This window comes from Carlito syrichta, unplaced genomic scaffold (genome assembly GCF_000164805.1).
Source record: "Carlito syrichta isolate Samal-C Ts95f unplaced genomic scaffold, Tarsius_syrichta-2.0.1 Scaffold288790, whole genome shotgun sequence".
In the NCBI taxonomy this organism is placed as follows: domain Eukaryota; kingdom Metazoa; phylum Chordata; class Mammalia; order Primates; family Tarsiidae; genus Carlito; species Carlito syrichta.
The window spans coordinates 167,093-177,798 of record NW_007232886.1 but is presented as its reverse complement, the minus strand read 5'-3'; the positions used below and the strand labels follow the sequence as shown (position 1 = coordinate 177,798).

Below are 10,706 nucleotides of genomic sequence, written 5' to 3'. Positions count from 1 at the left end.
GATGAGGTCTCACCAAGTTGCCCAGGCTGGTCTCAAACCCACAGGCTCAGGCAATCCACTAACCTCAGCCTCCCAAGGCACGGGATTAGAGGCTGAGCCACCAAGCCTGGTTTGTCCTTGGTTTTTTATGAGGCTCACGTAAGGTACAAGAATGTGTTTGGACTTAATGACAGAATTTAAACCTGAATATGACTCTGCAATCAGTATTCCTTCTCTGTGTCATCCCCCCTCTGAGGGTAACTGAACAGGTATGCAGTTTTCTGTCATCAAAGTGGACTTTTATTTACCTGAATTTTTTTTTTTTGAGTTGGAGTCTCACTCCGTTGCTCAAACTGGAGAGCAGTGGCATGCTCACAGCTACTGCAGTCTCAACCTGCCAGGCTCAGGTCACCTCAGCCTTCCAAGTAGCCAGAACTACAGGTGCGCTCTACCATGGCTAATTTTTTATTGTAGAGATGAGGTCTCACCAAGTTGCCCAGGCTGGTCTCAAACTCATGGGCTCAGAAAATCCTCACTTCAGCCTTCCAAAGTGCTGGGATTATAGGTGTGAGCCACCATGCCTGGCCTATGAACTTTTTTTGTTTAAATTTATTATAAAGATGTGGGATACAATTAAGGGTTAGGTATATAAACACCGATCATGCAGGTACCCTTGTTGATGAGGTATGTACGCACTATTTTCTATGTGCAGCTTGAATGCAACTTCTACCCTGAAGCTTTCTCCTCTAAGCATGTCATGGACTAGTCAAAGGCCTTTAGAGCCACTGACAATCTGACAGAAGTGCTCTCCCCTTTCCTCCACAAGCAAATTGCACCCTACCTGCAAATCTGCATTCCCTCACTCCTCCTATTGTGTATGACCTTATTATCCCCAGAGATATTCAGAAATCAAAGTCCTCAATTTCCTGATAGCAAACCTAGACTTAGTATCTATACCTTTTCTTCCGTCTCTGCATGTAAAGGACAACTTTTCTCTTAAGCTAACCATTCCTCCTTTTCCCTAGACTCCATCCTGTCCTGTTTTTCCAAGGAGCAAATTTCTCTCCTTCAATTCGCTCCTTTCCCAGCTCAGCTTTACAAAAACAAACCCAGCAAATCCCCTATTACATTTCTCCTTCACATACTACCCTCTTTTCACCTTGACAGCCCCAAGCAAAATTCTTTCTCTGGCTTCCACATACCCACCATCCCTAGTGACTCCTTCCCACTTTCCCCCTACTCATCTAGTTCATGCTACCCTTGGGGAATCAGTGATCATGTATATACCCGAGACCTCTTGTGTCATTATCACAGCCCTTACCATGAACCAATCACTGGAGTATACTTGATTAACCACCCTGGAGCATACCACATAGGTGAGGGAACAGGATTTGGGGGATAATCTATATAAACTACAAATACATGCGTCTCCTAGACATTCCCACCCCTCAAGGGACAGTTAATCCCAAACTGCCTGTATCTCCCGTTACACCCCTTCACTTGCCTATGAATATGACGCAAATCATTTTTTTTCCCACCCCAGTGGAGCTTGGAAGTTAGCTTTTGGTTAGATGAGCTTTGTTTGAAGTCTTTTATTTTTCAGATGAGATAGTATTTAAATCTATCCAGGATCCTTTACTATCCAAAAATCTTGTGAACCAGAAAACCCAACCTAACATATACAGGTTAAACACCCCCTATCTGAAATGCTTGAGACCAGATATTGGAGGGTTTGCATATATTTCATAAAATGTGACTTTGGTTAAAACACAAAACTCACATTTGATTTATGTGCAACCTGAAGGTAACTATTTTTTTCTTGGGGACACTGAATAGTGCCGTGTGTCCACATTTTGACTATGACCTGCCTGAAGTGAGAGGTGCAATTTTCCACTTGAGGCATGGCATCACATAAGTGCTTGGCTTCAGACTTTGGAGCAATTGGGGTTAGATATGCTCAATTTGTATTTTTATACGTATTATCCTTGTGTGATCCTTCTGCTTCAGCATCCTAAAATGGTAGAATTACGTGCATGGGATGCTGTACTCTTGAGCATCAAGAGGCTGAAACTTTACCTATCCATGGGAAATGTATTTGTATAAAGAAAAAAGACATTTGGTGTTCCAATTATGATTTCTCATGACAGCATTAACCAGTTATGATTTGGGGATGGCCTTGTACTTACTATCCACCCAAGTGTGGGCAGAGTGCGATTAAGAAACCAATTCTCCAATCGTGACATTCACAGACTTAAACGTATTTGCCAACATGTCAAAAAGAACCTTTATTTACTTTTATGATAGCCTCTTATGCTTTCTTGCCAGATGCCTTTGGAGCAGGTGCTTTCTGGGCTGGAGCCTTTTGACCCTTCTGAGCTTTTGGAGGAGGTGCTGCCTTCTGGCCTGTGGCTTTTGGGGTAGGAACCTTCTGGGCTGGAGCCTTCTTGCCTGCAGCGGTGGTCACCTTTTTTGCTGGTACTTTAGTAGTAGCAGCGGCTGCAGCAGCACCCTTAGCAGCAAGTGCTTTTTTGGGAGAAGCTTTCAGGAGAGCTGCCTTTTGGAGCTTCTTAACTTCATTCTTGATTATCCTGTTCCTCTGAAAATAGACAATACAAGAGAGTACTTATTATATATGCATACAAAACCTCAAATTTATGCTAGTTTTTTTTTGAGTTGGAGTCTCACTCTGTCACCCAGACTGGAGTTTAGTGGCCGCTCCTGGCCACCGCAGCCTCGCCTGCTGGGCTCCGGTGATCCTTCCGCCTCCCTTCTGAGTAGCCGGAATTACAGGCATCCACTACCACGCCTGGCTGATTTTTTTGATTTATTGTAGAGATGAGGTCTCGCTGCCCAGGTGGGGCTTGAACCCGCGGGCTCAGGCAATCCACTCACCTCAGCCTCCCAAAGGCGCAGGATTACAGGATGAGCCACCTAGCCCGGCTCATGCTAATTTTTATAAGGAGTATTAAGTGGTCTGGTCCCCTAAATGTTTGTTACCTTTATCTGAATAAGGTTTACAATTCCTTAATAACATTGTGAAATACAATACATAAATTGTCACTTTTCACACAAAGTCCCCAAGAGGCTAGCAGCCTGAAATGGGATTTAGCTACTACCCCATTATCCTGAAGAAAAGCTACACAAAAATATGGATCTTCAAACTTACCATTTTCTTAGCCTTCATGACTTTAAAACGATCAAAATCTGTCATCTTGGCTTTCTGTTTAAAAAATAAAAGGAAATAAAATTGTCTTCTACACCACATTAAACTCTCCAAGAAAGACAAGATCAGAAGCCCCCAAGTCATTACCCTTTCTCTGGCTTCAATCTTCTTGGCCCATCTCGTGGCTGCCCATTTTGTATTGATATCAGCCTTCTGCCAGGCTTTTCGCACATACTTCTGGCGGGCACTAGAAAGAGCCAAAACCACAGATTAAGGAACTCTACATAGGATAGTGGATTTGTCAAAAACTATTCCTTATTGCAATGAACAATGTAAGCCTAACCCTTAGGCTTATTCTTTTTTACAGTAATAATTTGTGGCCAAACATCCCAAAAAATAAAACACAAGGTGCATCATTCAGAGATCTAAGAAAATTACAAGTACTTAGTGAAAACATAACTCATTAGAAGTTCCTCTACTGCAATGAACTTTGACAAGGGCACTCAAGATTCACCCCTAATTATGCCTCAAACAATGTGGTAGTCATAGTAACAGCAGCATGGATATGTCCACTCTAGGTTGTTCAAGTGGGAGGTTTTCAACAACCAGGTCATTATGAACATGTTAGGCACTACCTGAGGTACTCAGCATACAGTAGTTTTTGTCCCACTGTAAGTATGCAAAATTATAAAAATTAGATCTATTTTATCTGTAACAATCAAGTTAGGGTATACAACCATCACCATGGCTTAAAGTAACTGTATAGCAACACATAAGTTTTCATTTCCGTACATCAAAAAAGAATCACTTATTGCCCCAATTCCTCAAATGAAAGCTGGCAAAAGAACCTTATAGTAAATGCCTCACAACTGACACACACTAAAAGTCTACCTAATGATAACTAGTATCAGAAGACGCAAGAGACAAGCTAAAAGTGACTGGGGGAGGGACTAAAAAAAATCCCAAAGCTATCTTTTGGAGGGTGGGCTCCTTGTGGTACATACAGACTTCCCCTGCTAGGTGTTCTAGGAACCCATCAGTCTCAGTATACTAGTTAGCATTGTTTTAAGAGGTTGTATTGCAGAAGAAATGCCCCAGTTATGGCAAACAGGTGACTGGTTCTTCCACCATAACATACCTGACTATACTGTGCTGAGTGTTCAGCATTTTTTTTTTTTTAACTAAAAGCTGAATGACTCCTGTGCCCCACTCTCCCCATTCACCTGATTTCTCCCCAGATGACTTTTTGTTTCCCTGGATGAAAAAAGTCCTCAAAGAAAAACATTTTGCTGATGTGGAGGAGGTGAAACAAAAAATGACAGAAGCACTAAAAGCCACCAAAATTAATGAGTTCAAAAACTTTTATGACCAGTAGAAAAAGCATCTCAATAGGTCTACTGCATTAAACAGAATACGTTGAGGGTGATTGAAGTTTAAACACGTAAGGAAAATTAGCCAGTGCAGTGGTTCACACCTGTAATCCCAGCACTTTGGGTGGTCATGAGCGTGCCACTGCACTCCAGCCCGGGCAATTCAAAACAGGGAAAAGACACACAAGTTTATATAAATAAATTCTTGGGGGGGAGTGCCCCCTTTTATGTTATGTAGAAACCAGAATTTCTTAGGAAGTACTTTATTGTGTAAAAGTACTAAAAGAGACCAGAAGAAGATGTCAAATCTGAATAAAGGGAAAGCTAGAAAACTACAAGGGTGGCATAATAACCGAAGGATATTTAAAAAGCAAATAATGCATGTTTACCTTCATAACAGAAATCCCATTTCTGAGGCTGGGCATGGTGGCTCATGCCTGTAATCCACACATTTTGGGAGGCAGAGGCAAGAGGACTGCCTGAGCTCAGGGGTTCAAGACCAGCCTGAGCAACATGGTGAGACCTCATCTCTACAATAAATAAAAAAATTAGCCAGGCATGGTGGTGCATGCCTGTAGTTCCAGCTACTCGGAAGGATGAGGTGGTCAGCGACAGAGTGAGACTCTGACTCAAAAAAACAAAAACAAAAAAACTCCTTCTGAAACACTCTTAATTTTCTGTATTGCTTATAGTAGTCTCAAGGAAAAACAACACAGCAAAAAGTTTTTGAATCAAACAGACTTTTCCTAGTGCAAAATTAGGAAGAGTTACCTGTGTGGGAACTTGAGGATGAAGTCAGTGAGTTGCATGCATTTGAAAGGCATGGCCTGTCTCCGCACCTTAGTGCAAGGTCCATCAACCAAAGCCTAGAACACAAAGATCAAGGGATCTCAGTGTAAAACCCAACAGCAACTAAAACGGACAGATATTATCATTCTCACCTTGGAGACTCAATGAAATAATTATCATTATTACCAGCTACGTATGTACCGTTCACTGCCACGTTTAGGAATAAGTTATGACACTTTTTCTTACCCTGTTCTGATCAATAACATCTACAATGGCGACCAGCTTTCCGGCATGAGGTCCAAAGGAGACGTAGGCCACTCGGCCAACCTCCACGAAGCGCCTGAACACCTACAATGAGGGGAGAAAAGAGTGTGACTTGTTAAAAAGCAGGTAGTTTATATGACTTTCTGCGGTTTAACGACACATGGCTAACTCCAGCGCGAAAGGATGCCGGAGAGGAACGCGCCCGAGCGCCGGGAGCCGACCTGGGTAGACGAAATAGGCAGACGCGGCGAAAGCTCGAGTCGCCTCCGCCCGCCACTTGTCGTGTCCGCCCGGTGCCAGCGAGTGAGCCAAGGCAGGCTACTGGCTGCCTCAGCCACCCGGCTCCGGCAGCGGCGGCGCGCAGGCGTGGCCCGAGGCGCGCCAGGCCTGCCGGGCCCTCCACGCGCTCGCCAGTCCCGAGTCCGGGAAGGGTCCCGATCCCCGCGCACAGCCCGCCTGGGGACCCTCACCACGCGCTGCCCAGGACCCTCTGGACGCCATTCTGTGCCTCAGCTTCCCTGCCCAGACGGAGGTCGAGCGGCATGGTTGCCAGACCAGGAGCCTGCTACAGCCACACTCACCATGCTGGCGGCGTTCGGCGAGAAGGAAGAAGGCCCGTCCAACCCTGCGCATGTGTAGAAGGCCGCACCGCCCCTTCGTTCACGAGACGTCGACCTGGGCACCCATTGGTTGGAGCGTGCGTACGTGAGTACGTAGACACGCGACAGCTCACTGGAAAAACATGGCGGAGCCGGTGTGGAGGCATTACTTTTTGGTAGAACTGTGCGGCGTGATTAGGTTTTTAATTTGGTTTGGCTGGTTGTACGAGGATCATCTCTGGTCGGCGTGATGGCTCACTCCTGTAATCCCAGCGCTTTGGAAGACCGGAGCGGGGAGGATCGCTTGAGGCTGGGAGTTCGAGACCAGCCTGGGCAACAAAAATTACAAACTTATCTGGGAGTGGTGGCCAGCGGATGTAGTCCCAGCTACTTTGGAGGCGTTACCTTTTATTTTAAAGTAATTCATGCTTCTAGAAAATATTGTTAAACTAAAGTTGGGCACTGTGGCTCACTCCTATAATCCCAACACTTTGGGAGCTGAGGCGGGAGGTCGCTTGAACCCAGCCAGGGCAATAATAGCAAGGGTTTTAAACTGAGATCCTTGATGTTTGTGTTCTCGGCTTTGGTTGATGGACCTTGTACTCAGGTGAGGAGACAGGCCATGCCTTTCAAATGCATGCAGCAGACTGACTTCATCCTCAAGTTCCCACACAGGTTAAAAAAGTTTTTACAGAAACTTTTTAAAAATTAGCCAGGCATGGTGGCGTGTGCTTGTAATCTCAGCTGCTTGGGAGCCTGAGGCCAGAGGATCACCTGATCCCAGGAATTGCAACTTGCAGTGAACTATGTTATGCTGCCACTGCACTCCAGCCTGGATGACGGATTAAGACCCTGTCAAAACACACACAAAAAGAAGTAAATCAGATCAGATCACCTCCTGTTTAAAACACATCAGTTGCTTTTCACGGTATTTAGAATATAATCTTCCACTGGCCTTCATCATATGCTCCTATATCCAAGTACACTCTATGCCATCTCCTTCATTGTGCTTCAGTCACACAGGCCAAGTTTTCTCCTCTGTGACCTTTGCACGTGTTGTCTCCCCACCAGGAATGCTCTTCCTTTGTTCATACTCATTGTATGGCAATGCCAACTCATCTCATTTTTTTCCCTAGATATTTCTTCTGAGAGTTAACCTATTACATAAAAAATAGATTAACCTCTCCCTCCCTTTTCTACATCAGCTTTTGTCCTTTTCTGTATTAGTTTTTGTTTCCCTTCGAGTTACTATAACAATTGCAAGGCTAGGCTCAGTGGCTCAACCAGTAATCCCAGCACTTTGGAAGGCTGAGGTTAGTGAATTGCCTGAGCCTGCGAGTTCGAGACCAGTCTGGACAACTTGGCGGGACCTCATCTCTACAATAAATCAAAGATTAACCAGGCGTGGTAGTACATGCCTGTAGTTGTGGCTACTTGGAGGGCTGAGGTGGAAGGATCGCCAGAGCCCAGAAGGTCAACTCTGGGGTGGCCATGCGCGTGCCACTGCACTCTCGCCTAGGTGACGGAGTTAGACTTCAACTCAAAAAAACAAAAAAAAATTGTAATTGTTTGACTTGCTTTTTGTTGTACTTTGGTTGTAGTTTTGTGCCTGTTAGAATAAGTTATGTGAGGGCGGGACCTTGGCCATATTTTATATCCTGATCTTATCCTGGTGCCTGGTAAAGGGCTCACTAAGTGGGTAGTGAATGAATCAGTCCTTAGACCTTGGTATCTTGCTTTATAATTTACAGAGCAAAAAACATGATTCGGATGGTTCTTAGCAGCACTTTTTTCGGTAATAGCCCCAAACTGGCAACTGTCCAAGGGCTCACAAATAAGAGAGTGGATAAACTGGTAATATGTAGTGATGGAGTTTGCAGCAACTACATGGATGAATTTCACACATAGTGCTAAGTGAAATAAACTCACACAAGAAATATTTGCTGTATGATTTTATTTAGATAAAATTCAAAACAGACAAAACTAATCTTGGTTGTCCAAAGTAATTATCATGTTTACCTTTGGTGCAGGCAGCAGTGGCTGGAAGGGAAGAGGGAGCTTCTCAGTTACTGAGTTACTGGTCATGTGTTTCTTCATCTGGGTGTTGCCTACAGGAATGTTTAGCTTGTGAAAATTCAAATTTCTGTTTTTGTGGTTGGTGCATTTTCTCATCAACTGTATGTTAACTTACAAAAAGCTTTTAATGGAGTTTCCTGGCTGTACAACCAGAGAATTTGACTTGCAGGTCTAGGGAAGAGTAAAAATTTGTATTTAAGAGCAAGCCCCAAGTGGTTCACTGAACATACTTTGGGAAACACTTTGGGATTCCCCATACAGTTACTGAAATCTTTTCTTTTTTCTTTTTTTTTCTTTATAGGGACAGAGTCTCTCATATGTTGCCTAAGCTGGTCTCGAACTCCTGGGATCAAGTGATCCTCTCGCCTCAGCCTCCCAAAGTGTTGAGACTACAAGCATGCGCTACCACGCCCGGCCAGAATTATTTTTTTCTAAAGTACATTATCTGATGATGTCACCTCTGTTTAAAGTCTGCCAAATATTCATTTTTATTCCCTATCTCATAAGATAAAATCCAAACTCTAGCTTGGCATTGAAGACGCTCCAAACTCTCACCTCAAAATCCTTTCCTAGCTTTTCTCTCTGGCCACTGTGTCCCCCTCCTCAATTTCGCCGCAGCTACAGGTCCCGCAGCCTTACTTGCCATCGAGCCCCCTCCATTCCTAGAATGTTTTCCCGGCAAACGTCTCAAGAACGCAACCCCAGGGAGTTTTCACATTTCTTTCAGTCTCCGTTATAATGGCAAAGTAACTTTCCCCAGGCAACATCCGCCTCGGAAGGTAGCGAGTATCCAAAAATACCAATATAACCTTTGGCGGCTCCAGATGTCAGAACCCAGAGGACAAGACCAAGCAGGCGCAGAGTTCCGACTGGCCGGCTACAAGCCTTCCGGAAGGCCCTCCCTCTCGTCCAATCACCGAGAGGAAGGGCAAATGGAGGGCCAGGCCAGGAATCAAGGTGGCGGCCGGGGTCGGCTCTCAGCTAGCTGGGCCTCTACCTGAAGAGCCACGGCCCCTTCGTTAACCCAACGAATTCTTCCAATCACGGAGAGGAAGGGCAACTTGAGGGTGACGCCAGGAGCTAAGATGGCGTGCTGGACGCGCTCTGTAGCTTACTCGGCCTCTTACGCCCCAGTCGGACGTCCAGTCACCGAGAGGATGGGCGAGGCGCGGTGCTCGCCTATAACAGATGTGGAAGCCGAAGGCACTGGCCGACTTTGGAGACGTCAGCTGTACTCCGCACGAGCTGTTCTGGAAGCTGCTTCCCCTTCTCTTGCTTGTGGCAAGGGATGGATGTGAGGGGCAAGGCAGGCGCCGAGCTTCGGGTTCCTGCCGTGGGGCGTCAAACCGCGGGTAGCCCTGGTCCCGGGGCCCGATGGGAGACCCCTGGTAGCGTAGCAGCGCGCCCGCTTAGTTTCTGCAGGTATTGACGTGGCCAGGATTGTCTACCTGGAACCAGATCAACCCCACTATTTCTGTCAGCTTCAGCTGAGTAGATGTCTCTTTTTTTTTCTCAGTCACTGGGGACGGATGCGTCAGTTTAGCAAACAAAATGTTTACCTGGAGCCCCAAAGAGAAAGAAATCTAAGCCAGTTCAAGAAATAAACCAGAAGCTACCCAGAACCCTGACTTTCTTATTCGTGTACCCTTCCTGAGATGCGAACCAACCCTGGTTATGGCCAAATTGGCATGGTAGCCATGTACCTAACTACCTGGTGCATGTATATTTAGGAGTGGAAAAGTGTGTGCTGTATCTGGTTTTAAAATTTGCAGTCTTAGGAACCCTGAAGTTGAACAAGCGGTGTTCAAGCCCAGTCATCCTAAGACCATCAGGAACAAATCTGTAGTCAACAAATCAAGTCTATTGATGTATTACAATGAAGGAGATTGCACACAAGATACCATGGGGTATTCAACTAAAGATAAAAGTTAAGATCAAGAAAAGATAAAGTAACAGGATTTTGAAGAAGTGTGAAGTTTAGATAGAATTTAAATGAAACTGTTTTGATAGCCTAAAAGCAAAGCAGGGCTGTGAAAGGGGGTCAACATCTGGCCTAGACTGCAAAGTGGGCCCGTGGTTTTGGTTTTTGAAAATGTGGTTCAGAAACCTCTTTTCTGAAGCTTTGCAGTTGGGTTGTAAATTGAAGCTGCTTCTCTGTGTTAAAGTGACTTAGATCTTCCAAACAAGAGTAAGGTGTTTTAGTCTTGCTAACAAAATTTTAAAGAGCAAGTTTCTGAGAGTCTTTGATGTTAGAGAACAAGTTTTTCAGTGAGTGAGAAAGCAGTCGTCACTGAAAGAGGGTTATTATGACACTGTATAGATGAAGAAAGTTCTTGGCAGAAATAGTTCTTTGTTAACTTTGCAGGTGTCTTTATTTGTATTTGTCTTTCCTGCCTGACAAATAACCATGCCGATTTTTATTTCTCAAACTGAGCTGGTTTTTACTTCTTCCCCAGGAATGCTGAT

At 44.9% G+C, this 10,706-nt stretch overlaps 1 protein-coding gene across 1 annotated transcript; it reads right to left on the bottom strand.

Annotated features, from left to right (window-relative positions):
• Positions 1–2,239: 2,239 nt before the first annotated feature.
• On the bottom strand, positions 2,240–6,223 carry RPL14 (ribosomal protein L14). The gene is made up of 6 exons (XM_008053873.1): positions 6,147–6,223; positions 5,548–5,649; positions 5,284–5,378; positions 3,290–3,389; positions 3,146–3,199; positions 2,240–2,575 (listed from the first exon to the last, which is right to left on the bottom strand). Exons 1-6 carry the CDS (start codon positions 6,147–6,149, stop codon positions 2,288–2,290), a joined length of 642 nt encoding a protein of 213 aa, XP_008052064.1. The 5' UTR covers positions 6,150–6,223; the 3' UTR covers positions 2,240–2,287.
• Positions 6,224–10,706: the final 4,483 nt, after the last annotated feature.